The sequence below is a fragment of the Cucurbita moschata genome, unplaced genomic scaffold, assembly GCF_002738365.1.
Source record: "Cucurbita moschata cultivar Rifu unplaced genomic scaffold, Cmos_1.0 Cmo_Scf00016, whole genome shotgun sequence".
NCBI lineage: Eukaryota > Viridiplantae > Streptophyta > Magnoliopsida > Cucurbitales > Cucurbitaceae > Cucurbita > Cucurbita moschata.
In genome coordinates this window covers 1,568,281-1,589,531 of record NW_019268532.1, presented here as the reverse complement: position 1 = coordinate 1,589,531, position 21,251 = coordinate 1,568,281, and the positions used below count along the sequence as shown (strand labels likewise).

The 21,251-nt window shown below is 34.8% G+C and overlaps 3 protein-coding genes across 8 annotated transcripts; 1 reads left to right on the top strand and 2 right to left on the bottom strand.

The window, feature by feature from the left end:
• Positions 1-3,386: 3,386 nt before the first annotated feature.
• LOC111454705 (COP9 signalosome complex subunit 5b-like) lies at positions 3,387-6,436 on the bottom strand. Its single transcript, XM_023096221.1, has 6 exons — positions 5,861-6,436; positions 5,195-5,476; positions 4,964-5,111; positions 4,782-4,864; positions 3,910-3,987; positions 3,387-3,800 (listed from the first exon to the last, which is right to left on the bottom strand). Exons 1-6 carry the CDS (start codon positions 6,275-6,277, stop codon positions 3,711-3,713), a joined length of 1,098 nt encoding a protein of 365 aa, XP_022951989.1. The 5' UTR covers positions 6,278-6,436; the 3' UTR covers positions 3,387-3,710.
• Positions 6,437-9,753: 3,317 nt separating this feature from the next.
• LOC111454751 lies at positions 9,754-12,389 on the top strand. Of its 6 annotated transcripts, XM_023096276.1 has the most exons (5): positions 9,754-9,840; positions 9,921-9,997; positions 10,714-11,772; positions 11,973-12,016; positions 12,123-12,389. In XM_023096276.1, exons 3-4 carry the CDS (start codon positions 10,925-10,927, stop codon positions 12,007-12,009), a joined length of 885 nt encoding a protein of 294 aa, XP_022952044.1. In that variant the 5' UTR covers positions 9,754-9,840; positions 9,921-9,997; positions 10,714-10,924; the 3' UTR covers positions 12,010-12,016; positions 12,123-12,389. The 6 variants fall into 6 exon arrangements, with proteins under 6 accessions (XP_022952044.1, XP_022952043.1, XP_022952042.1 ...); XM_023096275.1 differs by lacking the exon at positions 9,921-9,997 and having other exon boundaries at positions 9,773-9,920; XM_023096274.1 differs by having other exon boundaries at positions 9,773-9,997.
• A 4,336-nt stretch (positions 12,390-16,725) lies between these two features.
• On the bottom strand, positions 16,726-17,412 carry LOC111453973 (flowering-promoting factor 1-like protein 2). Its single transcript, XM_023095228.1, has one exon. The coding sequence runs from the start codon at positions 17,359-17,361 to the stop codon at positions 17,029-17,031; it is 333 nt and encodes a 110-aa protein (XP_022950996.1). The 5' UTR covers positions 17,362-17,412; the 3' UTR covers positions 16,726-17,028.
• Positions 17,413-21,251: the final 3,839 nt, after the last annotated feature.

Here is a 21,251-nt window from a genome sequence, read left to right as displayed (position 1 = left end):
TTTAAAACGCGTCTACTAGGTGAAAGTTTCCACACTCTTATAAAGGGTGCTTTGTTCTACTCAACCAATATGGGACATCACAGTTTTTTACCTCTTAATCGAGAATAAATAATTAGTCGAACTATAGTTAAGAGAACTTAAAATGTGTCGATAATAGGTCTTTAAGCTTTCGAAGCTATGTTCAAAACGTTCGAGAATTTTGCATCAATTCTCAATTACATATAGACCATATAGAAAAACTAGATCCACTATTTGTAAATCGTAAATTATTTAAAGTTCGAGGATTTAATTGCTATAGTCATAAAAATTTATGAGGAATTATATTTTTTAAATGACACCTATTTTAAAAAATAAATTATTGTAATAATAAAAATAATAATAATGGTTTTATGATATGTAGTTAAAAAAGTAATAAAATTATATCAAAAAAATTGCGAGAAAATAAGTATAATTTAACGGGATCGTGCTCGAGTCGTTGTAATAGAGTGAATTTGAAGAAGGTTCACGAGTTCGAATATCTATTTAATTTTTTTTTTTTTTGGGAGAAAAAATGAAAAGGGTTTAATTCAGATAAATCATGAGAGAAAGAGAGACGAGAGCATGTGAATAATTTTTCAAAAAGTATTTAAAAAGTAAATAATATTATTAAGTGAAAGCCAACAGCCCATTTCTAAACGTGATTCCTCGTGACCACTTTTTTATTTTTTTTATTTTTATTTTTATTAAATTTATATTTATTTAATTTAATAAAAAATAATAAAATAAAATAAAAGTAGTCATGAAAATCATGACTATGAAAGAGTCTTGGCTATTTGGTTGCCAATTTATAGGTAATTATTTATCAAATTGAAAAAAGAACCAATAATTTAAACTTTGGATTTTTTTAGTTCGACAATATATATGGGTAGGGAGGAACCTCGGACCTTTCTATCGATGACTATACTTGTAACACATAAGCTCACCGCTAGCTGATACTGTTCTTTTTAAGCTTTCCCTTTAGAGCTTCCCTTTGAGGTTGTAAAATGAGTCGATTAAAGATTGGTTTTCATACCCTTATAAGAAATGCTTTGTTTTCCTCTCCAATAGTTGTGAGATCCCACGTCGGTTAGAGAGGAGAATGAAACATTATTTATAAGAGTGTGAAAACTTCTCCCTAACAAATGCGTTTTAAAGCCTTGAGAGGAAGCTCCAAAGGGGAAACGTATACATTGGTGAGAATCCAATGTCCCGAAAACCTAAGGGTTCCTCTGCAAGGTTCGTCCACGGAGGATGAGACAGGGCCTAAGATCAGGGCCCCCTGCAGGGTTTGTCCATAGAGGGTGAGACAGGACCTGAGACAAGTGAATATTCCTATACTACCCCTTGCTGGTCCTGAGGGACGGAGGAGGCTACTCAAAGAAGACAATATCTACGTAGGCTAAGATTGATTTATATTATAAAAATGGGAGATGGCAGTCGGGAAACGTATGTATTTAAATGTTTAATTTTTGTTTTTTTTTGTTCGAGTTCGACCAAAAAAAAAGTATTTGAAAATGGAGAATGGGAAGGAAGGAGTGGCTTTAAATTGTAAAATTACAATTTTGAAAGAATAAAATAAAATTTAAAAAGAAAAGTTGAATGTGAAGTAGAGAATAAAAAAAGGGTTGTAATTTTGAGTGTATAATTATCACATAAAAATATTCTTTGGAATGGAATTACGTTGCGTATTGTGTGAGCGTGTGTGTTGCTTTTAAGACTGTTTTAAAACGGCATTGATTCAAAATTGATTTCAGAATCGCATCTGATTCTGAATTTTACTGCTCACTCAAATAGGCTCAGATTTCCACTTTTACAAAGTTATCTTTTCATAAGGCTTTTGAATAATATTCGCTACCTTTATAAACTAAATTATTAAATTCGATGCAATTGGAAGAAGAGAGTGATTTTTTTTTTTTTTTTTTTTTTTTTTTTTGGGTTCGTGAAGTTTCTATATAGATACGTGTTGATTCCATAGAGTTGTGAGATGACACGGTGAGCCATGAAGTTTAAAAATGGAAATGTGTTTATACAATGGAGTTACGACGCGGTGGCAGGCCATGGGAGTTTTAAAATGGACACGTGTTTATTCAATGGAGTTGTGAGATGACACGGGGAGAAGTAGTAGACCATAAAGTTTCAAAATTAAAAAAATGCTTATTTTGTAACAGCTCAAGCCCACCCTTAGCTGATATTGTCTTCTTTGGATTTTTTCTTTCATGTTTTTCCTCAAATTTTTTAAAACGTGTCTACTACAGGGGAGTTTCCACACCCTTATAAAAAAATGTTGGGATCTCGTAGTCAACCCCCAGTTTCCACACCCAAGCATCTTCACTGACACTTGTTTCTTTCTCTAATCGATGTGGAATCTAACAATCAACCGCCTTTCGAGGCTCAACGTCCTTACTGGGACTTGTTCCCCTCTCCAATCAATGTGAAATCTCACAATCAACCTTCCTACCATGTCCAGAGATTCTAACACTCATCCCTCTCTCCAATCGATGTGAGATCTCACCTATTTCATGGAGTTATGAGACAACATGATGAAAATTGGCAAGCTATGCTGTTTCAAGATGGGACATATGTTTTAATCAATGGAGGTGCGAGACGACTCGGTGAGAAGTAGCAAACCATAAAGTTCCAAACTGGACACATTTATTCCATGGAGTTGCAAAACGACATGATGAGGAGTGGAAAGACCATGAAGTTTTCAAAAATGGACACATCCACTCATAATATGAACAATTTTTCATATTGGCTCATTCACTTTTAATAAATAAAGAAAGAAAATTGTGAAGTCCCAGATTGGTTGGGGAGGAGAACAAACCACCATTTATAAGAGTGTGAAAACCTTCCCCTAACAAACGCGTTTTAAAGCCTTGAGGGATAGTTCAAAAGGGAAAGCCCAAAGAAGACAATATCGGCCGTTACAAATGGTATTAGAGCCAGACACCAGACGATGTGCCAGCCTTTTCGTTGTTCCCCAAAGGAGGTAGACACGAAGCGGTGTGTCAGTAAGGACGCTAGGCCCCAAATGGGGTGGATTTGGGAGTGGTCCCACATCGATTGAAGGAAGAAAAAAGTGCCAACGAGGACGCTAGGCCCCGAAGGGGGGTGGGATTGTGATGTCCCACATTGGTTGGGGAGGAGAACAAACCACCATTTATAAGGGTGTGGAAACCTTCCCCTAGCACACGCGTTTTAAAGCCTTTAGGTAAAGCCCGAAGAGGACAATATCTGCTAGCGGTGGATCTGGGCCGTTACAAAAACTTTTAAAAATAAATTCAAATAAACAATAGAAAACATTTCCCAAAAAAACAAAATGATAACCAAACATATTGTCACTCGCTGAATCTCTGCAAAACTAAAAATAGTAACATGGGAAAAAATGGGGAGTAGAAATTGAGAATTCACAGTACCAAAAGACAAAACCACATCGTATGCTTGTGAGATTAGCAGTAAAAGAAGAAAAAGAACCTAAAATGTGAAGAGGCCACTACTTAGCACTGTGATGAAATTAAAATGAAAAAGGAAGAACATTCTTTGTATCAGAATATGGAGTAAAAAAAAATATACCCAGCAATGTAGACAAGAATGGGTACCTTTCTCTAGTATTGCCTGGTGTATGGGAAACATTGAGCATCAGGGTGTTTAAGATTTCATCAGTTCCTCGATTTGCAGAAGCTGGGGGTACATCAGCTTTCCACCATTGGTTTGGGATCGGATAGCTCTGGCCGAGATTTATTGCATGGTCGTACTGAGTTGAAAAGGGTGTCTTTGATAACCTATGCAGGAAAAAGTACCAAAACTGTGGTTAGGAAATAATTTGCAACTTCGCGATGTTCTTTTGCAAAATGAACATGACGGTTAAGAACAGCCAGTAACAGGAGTCACCTGTGACATCAAACCATGAACCTGCTCCACCGTTATCTTTGCGCTGTCACGGGTGATCTTAGCAAGTTGCGAGTCTTCCTGCAATCGGAGAATGATATTACTTCAAAACGACAAAATGAAGAAAATCATTTGGGCTTCAAGACGAATATTGTGTAGAGCAACAAGCTTAATTGGAGAGTGCGCTATGTATCGTCATATAATATAAACTATACATATTCATCAGGAAACAATTAAAGCTCTATCGTGACTTGGATACGTACTTAGATAATCCCTTATGCGGGATCTACCCACATCAATAATTAAGATCCATGATCCAAAATCACTAGGTTCCACTCCATCTAATAAATCTACAATTTGCATAATCACGCAAAATTGAAGCTAACTGTGAATACAAAAGCAACAAATTTAAAGAAATGCAATCTTTTTGTTCTTTTTAAATAACTGGTTTAAATCTTCTCTAAGCCAGGAAAAAATTCTTTTCAACCACAAATCGGACGAACATTTCAAACCGATGCTAAAACAGATCATAACTTTAGTATTAGTACCAACAGAATTTAGTTTGAACCCAACTTGTAAAGAACAAATGGACATGCTTACATCACCACAAACCAGTAATACAGAACTTTGTTATAGTTAAAGTCAAAACATAAACACATTCCAGCACCTATCATTAAAGGGAGGGACAGAATCTTTATGAAAGAAGAGAGTACGATGCATAAAACTGATGAAAGGAGCGATATATGTCCAACCACGAACAAATCTTTCCTTTATAGCTTATGAAATAGATGGATGCACGTTTAAGAGGGAGCAGGCATGTGTACGTGCAAATACATAAATGAATAAATCATAAGAGAAATGACACAATGCAGTACCTCCTTCTTCTTCTGAGAAGGAGCTATTAATGGCCCAAAGCGGGAGTGAGCCAACTGATTCTCCAACTGCTCAAGTTTTTCAGCTGCAAAACACAAAACAAACCGCTAAAAAGAATCGGACCACATCAGAAAATTTGAGCTAGAATAGTAAGTAGACTGTATTGTAATGAAGATAAGAATACCTAAATCTGAGATTTGCCCAGCAACATAATCTCCATTACCCAAGAGCGGAGAAGACGAAAGGGTATTAACCCAGTACTTGTTCCAAAGCAAATCCAAAAGGTGGCAGTCAAGTGAAGATTTGAAATAAGTGATATCAAGCGCATAATACTGCAATAACAAGTAAAAGTTAAGAAAAAAGTGTACCCAATAGCAAATAAACTAAAGAAATTTGAAAGAATGAATGAAGAAACCTGTTTACAATGCACACCAAAGTCTTCAATCTTATTAAGTGGGATGGTTTGATACTCAGAAACAGGTTCATCTGGTGGCTTATATCCTTCAGGATAGGTCCTGAAAGCCCCAATCTCAACCTTTCCAGCAGAAACGGTTCTCGTAGGATCAATTACAACAGCCAAAAAAGGCTCCTGAAATTGCTGGTTTAACATTTGTGTGGAAACATCAATACCCGAAAGCCAGCATCCGTAACCTGGATGAGAATGGTACCATCCTACTACGTTCTCCAACCTCCCCGCCTAAATCATAAGATTGCCTTTCAGAGAAGCATAATGTATAAACTAGGAAGCTTGTAAAGATTTCACAGATAGACAGCATCACTCCACTACTACATATGCAGGAAATTTTGAATTCTGAAGAAACTCGAAAAATTCAAAAATCGTGAGCACTGGATCTATGAAATGAACTCAGACATCTACACGTCAAAATCAAACGCAGGGATAAACAAACAATACATTCAACTACAGTATACTCCTTGGATGCAATGATGTCAAGTAAACCTAAACTTCATACATGACAGACATGTATGAAACTTGTCAAACCAAAAACATAGAAATATATGCTCAATTAATGGGAAATGAAGGCAATCAGAAATGAAGAATTGAAAGAGTGTATTAGAAAACCTGTTTATTAGTCTGAGAGTAATCGACCATATACTCGTACGCATCAGCCTGAGCATTAACCCTAGTTTCAGTACCTTCGACGGGCAAGGCAAAGGCATCCGTAACGATAATAGCGTCTCCATCAGTCTTCCCCTGCATCAGTCCCATGACCTCTATAGTTCCACCGGAGCGTGCATGGACCACCATTTTAAGAAGCGCGAGGGCAGAGATCTTCACGCGCTTGAAGTAATGAGGATCATTTTTCCACGGCTTTTCCTGCTGAAACTTGGCCTGTGCGGCCTCGTCGTAGTAGAATATCGCATCGGAGGAAGAATCAGAAGCTTTGGAAGTGGTCGGAGGAGTATCGACGGAGATGATATTGTTCTCGAGCTCCCAGGTTTTCTGAGCTAGCTGAGAAGATGACGGAAACGACTCCATTCGTCTCGATACGGAAGACGATCACGAAGAACAGGAAGAAGAAGAACAATGCTCCCAATTTTCTCCTGAATTCAGATTCTTCGACCCTATTCTGAAATCTGTAAAAGAAATTGGGGTGTGGGAGGAGAAGCGAATGAACTACTCCACACGACAGTTGCAGAGGAGCTTGAATTTCTCGTTCGCACCACAAAAAAGCATGACCCCTTAAGGAACTGGCCCATAATTTTTGGGCTCAAACCCATATCTCATTGGGCTTGTTAATGGGCCTACCTAGATTCAGACTTACAGGCCCATATACACACGTGTGTGTGTGTCTATATATATATATATATATAAATTTGTGTACGAGAAAAATCGTGGGAGCTAAAATGGGTGTTGGATTATGACATCCTGTTAAACGAAGAGTACGTAAATGAACCGAGACAACATTCAAACGAAAATGATTATGAAGATAAGATGATTAAGAAATAATTAAAATATTTGAAAATCAAAACAAGGTGCACCTTCTTTTTCACTGGTTCAATCATATGAACTTCATGGTTGAACATGTTTTACTTAAAGTAATTTTATGTTGAGTGACCTTCGAGATATTTTTCAGGAATTCATATGAGTGAGAACAAACCATATTGGAAGGACTCAGTGTTGGGTTGTATGAATAGTTTTCACTGTTAAGAATCGAGAAGTAGGCAACACAACCATGTCGTAGGGGATGCAAGGAAATGTCAAGATTATCAGCTGACGAATCCGAATTTTGAATCGTGGACATGGGTCGTTACGATCTTCACCCATAAAAAGCGAGAAGTAGGTAACACGACCATGTCGTAGGGGATGCAAGAAAATGTCGGGATCATCAGCTGATGAATCCGAATTTCGAACCGTGGACATGGGTCGTTACGATCTTCACCCATAAAAAGCGAGAAGTAGGTAACACGACCATGTCGTAGGGGATGCAAGAAAATGTCGGGATCATCAGCTGACGAATCCGAATTTTAAATCGTGGACATGGGTCGTTACCAATCTTCACCCATAAAAAAACAAGAAGTAGGTAACGCGACCATGTCGTAGGGGATGCAAGGAAATGTAGGGATCATCAGCTGACGAATTCGAATCGTGGACATGGGTGGTTACGATCTTCACCCACAAAAAATGAGAAGTAGGTAACATGACCATGTCATAGGGGATGCTAGGAAATATTGTGGTCATTAGATGCTGAATTTAAATTTTGAATCATGAGCACAGTCCTTACCATTACAATGTTGGGACCATTAGGTGCCAATATATTTAAATCTTAAAATATAAATAAATAAATGTTGTCAGACTCACCCCAATGGAGTTAGTATTCCTCACTTATAAATCCATGATCACATCCTAAATTAGTCGATGTGGGACTTCCATCATCCAACACCTCCCCTTAATCGAGGCTCGACTCCATTAAATCTATTGGCACGACTACGTTTAGAGCATGGCTCTGATACCATGTTAGACGAACACGACTCTCCACAATGGTATGATATTGTCCACTTTGAGCATAAGCTCTCATGGCTTTGCTTTGGGCTTCCCCAAAAGGCCTCATACCAATGAAGTTAGTATTCCTCACTTATAAACCCATGATCACACCCTAAATTAGTCGATGTGGGACTTCCATCATCCAACAGCGCCTACTAGAGAGAAGTTTTCGCACTTCTATAAGGAATGTTTTGTTTCCCTCTCAAACCGATGTGGGATCTCACGATTCACTCCCTTTAGGGTCAGCGTCCTCGCTGGCACACTGCCATAGTCCAAATCCACCGCTAGCAAATATATCTGCTTTAGCTCGTTACGTATCACCACCGTCGAATGGTGCGAGACATTGGTCGGAGTAGGGCTAGACCCTCTCTATAATAAACACGTAAAATCGTGAGATTGATGACGATATGAAACCGGCCAAAATAATGGTGGGTTTGGACGGTTACATTAAATTAAAAAAATTAAAATCCATGTCACCATTATTTAAAATAATTTAGAATTTGAACGGTAGTAAAAGCTAGTTCTTGCCTTTGTAGTGAAGCATGCTAGCCCAGGTGGTGAAAATTAAAAATAAATAAATAAATCAACATGATTCATCCTTTTTTATTTTACCTTTTTATTATTTAAGGAAAATTATTAATGGTATTTAAAAAATAATTTGGAACAATATATATATATATATATATATATATGACAAGCAATCTCTCACATGATTTTTCTTTATATTTATTTTTTCTCTTAACTACCCCAATAACTTATTTTTTTCATACATTTGCCCCCAAAATTTATTATTATTTATTTATTTGACCCATTGAAAAGAAAGTTTAGCATATGTCCCACATGTTTCTTTGTCTTGTACGTTCCTTTTTCTTTTTCGGTGTGTGTTTATTGTCTCCCAAATAAAGAGATTGATGGAAAAGACCTTAAATTATTATATAATTGCATATTGGTCCTTGAATTTGCATTAATTTCTAAATTTGTCAAATAAGTGGCCATTATTAAATATGTAGACTTTTAATTTTTTATTTATAAGACAAGACTTTAAAAATATCAAATAAATTATTTATTAAATTAATTGAAGAAAGGAATTTATTTTTGAAGAATAAAAATGAGGCTTAATTTATTTTTTTTGTATTGGAATTAATTTATTGCAGTAGGCACGTGCATGAGCACGTGTAAACATCCTTCAATGAATTTACCAATTCTCAATTATTAAAAATACACTACAAATTACGTGGATGTCTAAATTCGGTAGGGGCATAAAAGACATTTCACATGCAAAGAATTTTAATATTTTATAAAAATTGTACCTTTATGTTTATCCCATTAGAGATTGAGCATGGAGTTCCACGTGCAAATGAAAATACTTTTGCATTTTTAAAAAAAATTTAAATAAAAAATAATTAGTCAGCCTAAAATTTATTTTTAAAATAGTGATGTCTACTACAAAAAAAAAAATTATCCTCTACATTTTATTTTATTAAAAAATAATAATAATCCATTTTATTTAACAGTAAAGGTAATAACGACGTCGTTTATATAAAAATATTTTTAGTCTGAAAAATTATGAAATATAAATAATAAATAAAAAACTCTATTGTGCTGAAACGATGTCGTTTTGTTCTCTGTTTATTAGATATATAAATATTTTTAGTCTGTGAGAAATTGTGAAATATAAATAATAAATAAAAAGCTCTATTGTGTTAAAACGATGTCGTTTTCTTCTCTGTTTATTATATATATAGATATTTTTAGTCTGTGAGAAATTATGAAATATAAATAATAAATATAAATAGAAATAAAAAAAAATAAAAAGCTCTTTACAATAATGACAGCCATCCACGTCGGCTCGCAATAGCGATTGTCTGAAAGCAATACGGACTCTTCATCGGAACGGCAAAGTTATTTATTTTTCAAATAAATAAATAAATTTGTTTATAAAATAAATAAAAATAAAAATAAATTATAAAGAGGGACATGCCTCTTCACCCTTCAGACGACTCTCCCACCCTTTTTCCAGGCTCAAGTTGCAGATACTCTCTTCTCTTGCGTGAAAAGTCTCCGCCTCTCTTCTTTTTGTAGGTCTCATCTCCATCTGGATTTTCCATTTTTCTCAGAAATTTTGTTCTGTTTTCAGGTGAATTGGATTGGATTTATCTGAACTTCTTGCTGTTCTTTGATTCGTTGTGTTTGTGTTTGCGCTTGGTGATTTCGGTATGTTTTGTTTCTTTAACTTCGTCTCCTAATTTCTTGTATTGTTCGTCTGAACATCATTTTGCTTTGAATTGTTGGATTTGAGAGCCAATTTGTTGCTGTTGTCTTGTTGATTGTGAATTGCGTGTGTTCTTTGGGTAATCGCATTGAACAAATCATTTCTGGACAGAGATTTTTTTTTTTTTGAGCCTTGACTATGATTTTTTATTGTTGCGATGGCTACTTCAAACTTGGTTGGTGGCCACGATTTTCTTGAGTTTTGACTTTCGGATTCTTTAACTCTCTTTCTCTGTTTCTCTGTTTAGATAGAATGTAAATGCCATTTCATGTTATTCTCTTAAGAAGACGTGTATATGATAATATCAGTGGCCTACTGATGACATTCATAAATCAATTAGAAGGAATGGAACAAAACGGAGATTCGGAATCCGAACGTTTCTTGAGAAATCAAAGCAGAAAGTTGTTTTACTGTTTGTAAGAGTTTATGTTGCGTGTTCATTTTGAAAAGATCTCGTTTCTTGAGTTCTTGATAAATCGAAGCAGAAATTTGTGTTGCTGTTGTAAGAGTTTATGTTGCGTATTGAGTTTGAAAAGCTTGGTTTCTTTGGTATCTTCTTCGGGAGAGCGTGGATTGAAACTATTGGTTGCTGTTTTGTTTTTATCAGGAATCTTATTTGCTGATTGTTGCCAAATTCCATTTTTGTTGTTATTTCCAGATGTGCGGCCATTTATGGTGCTGCAAAAATTGGCCTTCTAAAGGCGTTCGGTGTGTTATTTTGACTTCTCACAGTATCATTTTGGGCCTGGTTGATCAATGATTTGAATCTGATTATGTGATTAATATTTTCGATTTGATTGAGTGGTTCATAGTCCGTTCTTGTTCGACGAATTTTCCTATGAAAGTGGGCTGAACTTCCCATTTCTTTCATGGATAGTAATCAGTTTGGTTCTAACTGGGATGATGTGATTTGTTCGATATGCTTGGATTTTCCTCATAATGCTGTACTTCTTCAATGCTCGTCATATGATAAAGGATGTCGCCCCTTTGTGTGTGACACTGACCATTTACACTCGAATTGTCTCGGTCGTTTTAAAGATGCACACAATACAACTTCCCCATCAACATCTGATGTAGTTCCTCGAATCAATGCCGAGCTGGTGGCACCCGAAGAAAATTGCCAATTATGCTGTCCTTTGTGTAGAGGGGATGTAAATGGATGGAAGGTGGTTGATGAGGCCCGCATACATTTGGATAAAAAAAAGCGTTGTTGCGAGGAGGAACAATGTAGATTTATGGGTACATATTTAGAATTGCAACAGCATGCTCAGGTGGAACATCCTCATGCCCGTCCTTCAAAAATCGATCCTGCTCGACAACTAGATTGGGAAAATTTTCAACAATCCTCTGAGATCATCGATGTCTTAAGTACCATTCACTCTGAAGTTCCTCATGGGGTGGTGTTTGGAGACTACGTGATTGAATATGGGGACGATGAAAGTGGGGATGAGTTCGAGGATTTCCCTGGGGATGATGGTAATTGGTGGACCTCTTGTATCTTGTATCAAGTATTTGATAATTTCAGGAATTCACGAAACCGTAGGAGATCGAGAGTTGGCGATACAAGACGGGGAAGTCGCCGTTTGAGTAACGACTTGTCGAATTTCGATGACAGTTTTGTGGCCTCAGTAGAATTTTCAGAGTACGGCGTAGAAGATATTGACGACGAAATCGTGAGTACAAATGTCTCTTCAAGGGGTAATTCCAACCACAGGAGGTGAGAAAATGCTTTTCACTTCAAGTATATTACATTATAACTAGCTATATGTTACAGGCTTCATGGAACTTAACAATTTTTTAGCTGGAATTTATCTTAAAAATGAAACAAAAATGATGATCTGTTTTAAAATTTATGAATTAGATGAATTTCAGCTCTTGTTCTAACTTAATCAATTCATGTTCCTCCCTGATCCCTAGTTCCCGAAGACGTCGCTCCCGCTTTTACGACAACTAGCCATTAGGTATACACTTTTTACATTAATTTGCACTGTCTTTGTACTGTCTCTGTTCTCTTTTCCTTTCCATCTCACAAATATTTTCCTTGTGTTTCTTGTGATCTTATCGCAGCGTCGGAAAATGAGGCGGAGTTAAGGTAATAGAGGGTCGATTTAGACATCAGATTCATGTTAAATTATGATGATGATATGTTCATCAAACATTTGAGTTCTTACCTTGTGTGGTTTCGTTCTTTCAATTTTGTTTGGTGTCTTTATGGGGTTTTCCTAAGATGTATTCTGCTCACTCAAATATTGTCAAAAGGGATTGGATTGAAAGGCACCAAACTGATGGTTTATTACAGTGTACAGCTGATCTAAATTTGGTTCCTATGCTTCATTTAGAACTCTTCCTTATTCTTGCAACGTATTCTCGACATGCTTGATTGATGCCGAACCGATGCCGAACCTATGCTTCTAATCGTACAACTTCCTTCTCTAGAATGTTTTGTGCTTGCTTTTCATAATATTTGTTGTCAAATCTGAAATTGTTTGGCTTTATTTTCCAACTAATTCACAGTTATTTTCACTTTATGTGGGAGTGGCCTCATGTCATTATCATAAGATATGCTTAGATGGGAATCAAGCTAAAAATATCATGAGAAATATACTAATAGATCTACCCTTTTTAACACAAGTCAACTTCTATCCATAATCATAATAAGTAGCTTCCAAACTGACCCACTTTTCGAAAATATAGTTCGAACGAATCAAACTAATGAAAAAATTGGAAATAAGTACGGTAAATGATCTCCGTTGAAGATTGTTGTTAGGGAATGATCATGAGTTTATAAGTGAGGAATACTCACTCCATTGGTATGAGGCCTTTTGGGGAAGCCCAAAGCAAAGCCATGAGAGCTTATTGTAATTTTTAATATGGTATCAGAGCCATGCCCTAAAACTTAGCTATGTCAATAGAATCCTCAAATATCGAACAAAGAATTGTGAGCCTTGAAGGTGTAGTCAAAGGTGACTGTTGAACAAATTGTGTACTTTGTTCGAGAACTTTAGAGAAAGGAGTCGAGCCTCGATTAAGGGGAAGGCTTATAGTGTACTTTGTTTGAGGGGAGGATTGTTGTTTGGGAATAATCATGGGTTTATAAGCGGGGAATACTCTTTTCATTGGTATGAGACCTTTTAGGGAAGTTTAAAGCAATATCATACCATTGTGGAGAGTTGTGATTTCTAATAATCTCGACATAAAAAAAGTCAAAATTTAGTTCTTACGAGGTTAAATATGAAAATTTAATTAAATTAAAATAGCACCACTTGAGTAAATTACATGAAAAAGACACTAATTTGTTGGATGCTTTTAGTGTGTCAATTGTTCTGTTGTGCAGAAGCAAACAGACACAATCATTTGCCTTGGTTGTGTATTGGCCTGCATTACCCATGAGCTTGACCCCATAACTGCAAGATTATTCAACTGCTACCAATTATATATATATATATATATATATTACTAAATTATATAAAAAATAAAACACCTTTACTTTTTCACAGAGAAAAATGCATATTTTTAACGTTTCAAAATTATTCCTAAAACAAAAATTCATTAAACTGTTGGATGTGCGGCTGTGAATAACATGTTTGACTAGATTGAGTTTGAAAAATGATACTCAAACACGTTACTCGAACCAACTACGCGAGCCAAGCCGAGCCCCGTCTTTGATTGTGTTCTTGAGATCGGGTTTTCTATCAACTTCTCTTGAACCTTGCCTGAAAAAGTTTGTTCAAGAAGAAACAAGTTAATGGTATAAATAAGAGGAGACGCATTTTGTTCAAGGGGAGGTGTTAGACAAACACGACTCTCCACAATGATATGATATTGTCCACTTCGAGCATAAGTTCTCATGGCTTTGCTTTGGGCTTTCCCAAAAGGCCTCATACCAATGAGGTTAGTATTTCTCACTTATAAACCTATGATCATTCCCTAAATTAGCCGATGTGGGACTTTCTTCATCCAACATATATAATCGGAAAGAACATGTACTCGAGCCGGCTATGTAATGTTACAGATAGGTCCTTTTATAGCAAGCACGGTAAGATTTTCAAGACGCTTCCATTTAACTCCCATCCTTGAATAAAACCCGACAAGCAAGGGAAAAATTGACATATTAAGGAACTTATGCAGTAGCTGATAGCTCTATCAAACAAAATAGAGAAAAGTCTTACGTTCAGCTAATTTAGGGAATGATCATGGGTTTATAATAAAATAATACTATCTCCATTGATACGAGGCAATTTAGGAAGACCAAAGCAATAAGAACTTATACTCAAAGTAGACAACATCATATATTGTGAGATTCGTGATCGTGGAAATGGTATCGGAGTCATTGCCCTAAACTTATATATGTCACATGCAATTTTTTAATATTTTAAGGTATTTTTGTAATAAAGTAGTAATGAATTTTTTTAAAATTAAAAAGTATTTTTTAAACAAATAATATTGATTTCTGTTAACAAAATTATGTATTATTATTATTATTATTTTAAAAAGTTTCACAATCTACGGAATCAGGAGGGAAAAGAAAAGGCAATATTGGCGGGAAATGAATTACCATTCGCAAAACTGCCTCTTCAGTATATATATATAGCCTCGATTTCTTCGCTACTTCTGCATCAACGACTTTCGCGGAGTCGCTCTCTTCTGCGGCAATGGAGTTAGATTGGCGCGCTTTTGATCCGGTAATACTCTGTTCTACATCTATCTTGCAGTACTGTTATGGCTGTATCTGTTGTTTTTGTTTGCTGAGCAAATAGTAGGAAGGTAAATATGATCAATACTTGCGAAGTTTGAATGAATTTTGATTAGTTCGATTAGTTTCCTCATCTGCATAGTTTGAGATAAATCAAATAGTAGAAGCAGAATGTTGGATTCCACTTCTCATTTTTCTCCTCCTCGATGTTCTTGGACTGTTTGATTGCGTGGAATATACTGCGAGATGGAGGATTTTGAGAAATTTTGGGAATTAGGATCGAATTAGATTGTTTTTTTTTCCTATGCTCTGTTCGTAAACTAGATGAATCGGTTATTGTAGTCGTGCTTTCCTTGCGCGCATCACTCATTCATAGCGTTAATGCAGTTTAGATATTCTGAAACTGATGAAGCTGATAGTCGATTCTTTCATTACGACGACATGAATTTGTCTTAAATGGAACTTACATACTATAGCCTTACTCTGTTACGATGATAAAAAGAACCGTACAGTTGAACCTTGGAATACTATAACATAAAATACTTTCTCTGATCAGGATGGATTGTGTTTGTGATATAACCTCTAGATTTACAAATTCCAACAGGAAAAACTGAATGTCACTACACATGATTGAACTGTGAATCAATATTTTGAGAAAGGAAGAAGTCAGCCTGCAAAATAAAGAAAGTTGTGGTTCAAGTCACTTACATTCCAATGAAAGGTAAAACCGTCATAAATTAAGAGTTTGAGAGTGAAGTTTTGGTTTGATTTACCTTCAATAGTGTTTTCCTAATCCATAAGGTTTACCTAAGTTTCTTTTCCTCCCTTTCAAATCGGTTTAGGAAAAGGTTGAACAGGACATTTTTCCACTTTATCGTGCCATGGGCGTGCGAGGTGCACGTCACATGTCTGGCATAGCTCGCCACTTGTGTTCAATTCGGCTTGAGGTAGGATTTTGGGCACCAAATCTAGGCCCGTTTTCTATCCGTCAGATTTGATGTGTCCAAATTTACCCATAACACAAACTCTTAACATAAATTCCAAAAATTCAAGTTCTATTAGAAGGGGATCTCTATGGCATTAGATATTTTAGATTAATAGAAGGATATCATACCATTTTATAATGGCAGAATCTGATTGTTTGAAAGTTGTAAATTGCTATGATTCAAGGATTATGATTTTATTAAATTTAGAGGTGTACGCCGGTCGAAGACATTTTGAACCTTATAGAACCCTCTATTATCATCTTCTTTGACCACATTAACTAAGATTGAAATACTATGACATAGTTTGCAAAGTATAAAATAGTGTCTAGCTTAAAAGGGTATGGAAATAGAGAGATGTGATTTTTTTGAAAAAGAAACTTTGTTACTAACTATAATAGAATTCTTAGATAAATAAAAAAAAAAACCTAGAGGTATATTTTTAGTCTATGCTTTTCAGTCTAGACTTATTTAAATTTAATTTAATATATTTTAACTTTGTTTATATATGTCATTCTTATGTACATTCTAATAATACTTACCTTTCTTGAATCGATTTATTATCTTCTTAGCCTAATTTAAACTTTTAATCCACTCATTTGGAAAATTTTCAACCAGAATGATAAAATTTAAAAAGAAAAATTGAAACTTTCTATGGGATAGGTCTCACCTCTTTTTTTCCGTGTGAATTGGGGAGTATGTTGCACGTGCCTAGGGCCAACAAGAATTCCAATTTTCCTCACCTTTGGACACATGGCCATATATTCTTGGCTTGTCACGTGAAAACCCACACTTGCCTTTCGTAGGTATCATTCCCAATCAAAACATTGCTACCTCTTTTTCTCGGTTTCCTTTTCTTTATTGGATAATTGATTTGTCTCTATCTATACTCTCATTTCGATTGAAAAGATATTTCAATGATTTGATTATAGAGTAAAAACACCTTTTACATGGAAAAAAAATGCGATCCATTCAATTTTTTGAAGCAAAAAAAAAACATAGCACTGTTTTATTGATTTATATAATACAAACACATCATTATATAACATACATCACATGGATGAAACTACACAAATATTTAAAGATAATTACGGAGAAAAGCTTAAGCATAACTAAGAACGTCCTAATTAGCTAGGGAAACGACCATTTTTATAAGATTGAAGGACAAAGAAATATAGATGATGATAAAAATGCACGAGAAACACTTGAATTAAATGAGGTACATGCATGGGGGATTATATTATATCATATAATGAGATGAGAGATGGAAATACACATGATGAAGCTAGGTGTCAACTCACACATCTCGAACATGGAAGAGATTGGGATTTTTAATGACTATGTCATACATGTGAATGGAGTTGAACTTGGCGAAGTCCCTAGGAAGAGAAATTAGATCAATGGAAGAACGTTTATGAAACTGAAAGAGTTCTGGATCCCCTCCATAGTATCTCTCCCATCCTAAGGACGTGAGGATTTCCTCTAACGAAGAGTAGGATGACACTGCTTGTCCCGTCGGAAGGTATATCAATACCTTTCGTCTGGAGTTGCCTAGCCTTCCATCAGAATCTGCTTGAGGATTTTCAATCAAGCGAATTACACCGTTCTTGAAAACCCAAACTCCAGACATGATATTATTTCTTACTATGGTTGATCTTGATGTTTGGTGAGGAGTAGGAGAAGTACTTGGTGGAGTGAATGAAGGAAGGGGTGGAGTGGGTTTGGTTTATATACGTGCAAATTGATCGACGTCGCAAATAAAACCAAGATTAAAATACTCCTAAGAATGTCTGGCTTTTGGCATAGAATCTAGATATAATGTGGGTCCTAATGCATTTAAATATGAGGGTACAGGGATTCTCTCGAGGGTGTTATTTTAGGGTACTAGAACCATCCGTGTGGTTTGGTTCGATTTTTAGGAAGAATCTCTCTCTCTCTCTCTCTCTCTCTCTCTCTCTCTCTCTGTATATATATATATATATATATTATATGTTATTTCAACCTTTACTTTTCTTTATATAGAGAAGAATCTTTGTAAATTATAGGCACTACACTACTCTAAAATATAGTACTTTATTAAAAAACAGAAGGTGCCAACCACTTCTATTCACGAGCTATCCATGTGAAGGGGGTTGGTATATTTGGAGATACGCATTGGACTCGGTTAAGATCGATGTCAATGTATTGCCTTAGTAAAAAAGTGAAAGTATATATCATGAAAAAAATTCTTGAATAAAACTTAAAAATCCGAGAGACGAAATAATTTGGTCACTTTATCTAATTTTGCTTTCTATCCTGAAACTTATGTTCCAAAATATTTGTACACGTGGTTATTTCTACAAATTGCAAGTTTTTTTTTTTTTTTTTTTTTGTGCCTTATGAATAGGTTTACCTCATTTATTTCATGGGTACTTTTTTTTCAGTAATCTAGTCAAAATGCTGTCATTTCTGATTAGATAATCTAAACTTGTTAAACATATACTTGAAGTTTGAATTTCCACCCTACTCTCACACTATGGTTAAACTAAAGAAAAGAAAGGTTAGAGAGGAGAGATAAGGCTATATTACTTGTCAAATATACTAGCACCATCACTATCTATTATATTAGACTGATCAGGCATTACCTAGCAAATATATACGTATAATATATTAGACTGATTATTGTTTGATTTCTGAGAAAGCTTGTTATTAATATTTGAATACCACAGTGAGAACGAATTTGTAGCTTTGATAATTAATGTAACTTCTATTCAATAGGACCACCTTAGATGCAACTGTATGAATATCCCTTTCTTTTACAACTTCTCAGTCATTATTTCATAAATTCAAGCTTAGAACTCCTACCTTCACCCACTTGCTATCACGTGGGCTACATGGTCCTGCCGCCGGCATGTCAATTCGAGCATTTTGCATGACTTAATCTGCTTGCATCATATTTCCCCTAGAAAAAAATTCATAAATTTAAAGACACGTTTCGAGTGTATCTACATTTTCATATTTTCTTTATTCATTTTTGTTAATGTTAAGCCGGCATCCAAATCAAATATTATTCCATAAAAATCGTGTTTAAGAGTGTAAATAGAAATACTAAGTTGATTTTCAATAATTAAAGTTATGATTTGAACAATTTTAACTTCAAACTGATTTTAACTTCAACAAGAATGACTTCTAAATCAGTTTTTTTCTTTCTTTCTTTTTCAATGATAGCTACGAGAGGCCAAGTGGTGATCTGGTGGTCCTCATATTGTCGAGATTGGATCAAAAGGTGTCCCCTACAAAGGCTGTATTCCAGATAAAAGAGCAGTTGTATGCATACCTTTAACCATTCAACCTTCAAGCTGGCAAGTCTTTTTGTTTCTTCATGTTCCTCTTTATGGCTGCCATGAGGTAAGATCGAGATATTCCCCTTACTTTTTACCAATTCGTTTTTATCTCATTTACTCACTTCCCAATTTCCATCTGAAAAATATGTGCACGTATAGTTGTAGTTGTAGGTCCCTCTACTTATGGTATATATATCTATATATATAAGTATAATCTTTTATCGTCATTAATACTTAATGGGGAGTATGTACGAGAATATTTCTAAGTGAAGCAGAAAGTGCTTGAATATTTTTTCCAAAGTTGGGAAATGAATCACTTTCTTTCCGTAAATTAGGAACAAGAAGAATTGATGGCGTCCAAAATGGGATAAAAATTAGATTTTCGTTGACATTAAGTGAGTTTTTTTATTCGTCAACTTCATGGGTAGACATATATTGTAGGAGGTAGGCCTATAATTACTTTTCCATTTCACAAGAGTGTTCGAATTTTGGAGGACAAAAAAGCCACCAAGCATTAAGTTTTATTTAATTACAAAGCTTCTCTAACATTACGTTTATCAACTTATATTATAATTGTAGATATCATCCAAGGGATTCTGGGAGGAAGTATTTAATTTGCAAAATTCAATCATGAACGATACACCACAAACTTTATAGAGCAACTTGGGTAGCTTTTACCTTTCTAGTTTTATATGCATATAAAGAATCGTCCATTGTGGGATAGAAAACAGAAGTGGTTTGTCTACCCTCCACTATCGAAAAGTAGAAAAATTATTCGAAGAAGCCATCACAACGAAAGAGTTATAATTTTACACGGTTGAATCTTAAATTATTAGGAGCAAATAAATTTTAAAATCTAAAATCAACCCTTATAAAAAAAAAAAAACATATCTATTATAACGATGTAAATAGTGTCACAGTCGTAAATAGTGTCACAGTCCTGTATTCGTTTAGAGGGATGGTATTGTTACAAAGCTTAGAACAACAAAAAAAAACATGGCCCAATTACAAAAGACGGAAAGGTGGGAAAAAGGAAAATTCCCTTTAGGTGCATGGACCAGTTGTGTCCTTGTGGGGTAGAGAGGCTTTGCTTTACAGTAAATTAACTTGTTATGGTCATGCATCTTATACTGATGAGCTCCACATTCGTAGATCATTACATTCAAATATAGTTATTAATTACTAGCTTGCTTCGAATTTCTGTGTATGCTTTTTCATGGGTTCGGCACATGGGAATCTTGTGAGGTACTTTCTGATATGCCATTTACATCAATCTTATCAACTAAAATTTTTAATGTTCTATTCATATGTTAAGAAAAGAAGTGCAAGGATGATAAACTTTTAATGTTTATCGATTGAATTGGTATGAGAGTTAGTGGAATACATTGCATTGGAAGGATAATATATAGTCTTCTTCCCAAAAAAAAAAAAGAATCATTATCTGGGTTGATAATAAATGTGGTACATACATGTCATAGAAAAAAGAAAATATTTTTAAAAATTATAGATGTAAAATAATATTTTTTATTATATTTTTTTTTCTTAGAAGTATTAGCCCAAAATATACCTTCTTTTATTATGTTAATACATTAGTATTTACTTTAGATTGAATATCATATTATTTTTACTTTAGGTTGAGTATCATTTTATTTTCTTTACAAGCTCATAATCTTCCTTTTTCTAAGGCTAGAATTCCTTCACAGTTACTCATGATTTTTATGATAAGTGAAGATTAGATTCAATAAACTTTTACTATTATTGCTATATATTTACTAAGAGGTACATCTTGATTAGAGATGCATAATCCTTCATTTTCTAAAAATCTCTTCATAGAGTTAAAACGACTAAATCTCTCAAGCAAGTCATCATGCTACCTGTTTTTTTACCTATTTTTTCTTTAGAGGTATATCACCTATTTGTTTTTTTTAGAGGTATATCACCTATTTGATCCAAACTTAATTAATAATAATTATTTTAAAATAATTATTTTAAAATCCTATTGTCATAGAAAGATCATTAGCCCAATGGTTCACCTATATCTAGTTTTAAAATTTTATGTTTTAGTATTCCATTTCTCATCATCGAATTATTCTATAATTTTATTTATTTAGAATCAAGAATCTCATAAAATTCTCACTTTTTAGATTGATGGAGTCTCACTTTTTAGATCGATGGAGTATTTTTATTGGAAATGCTT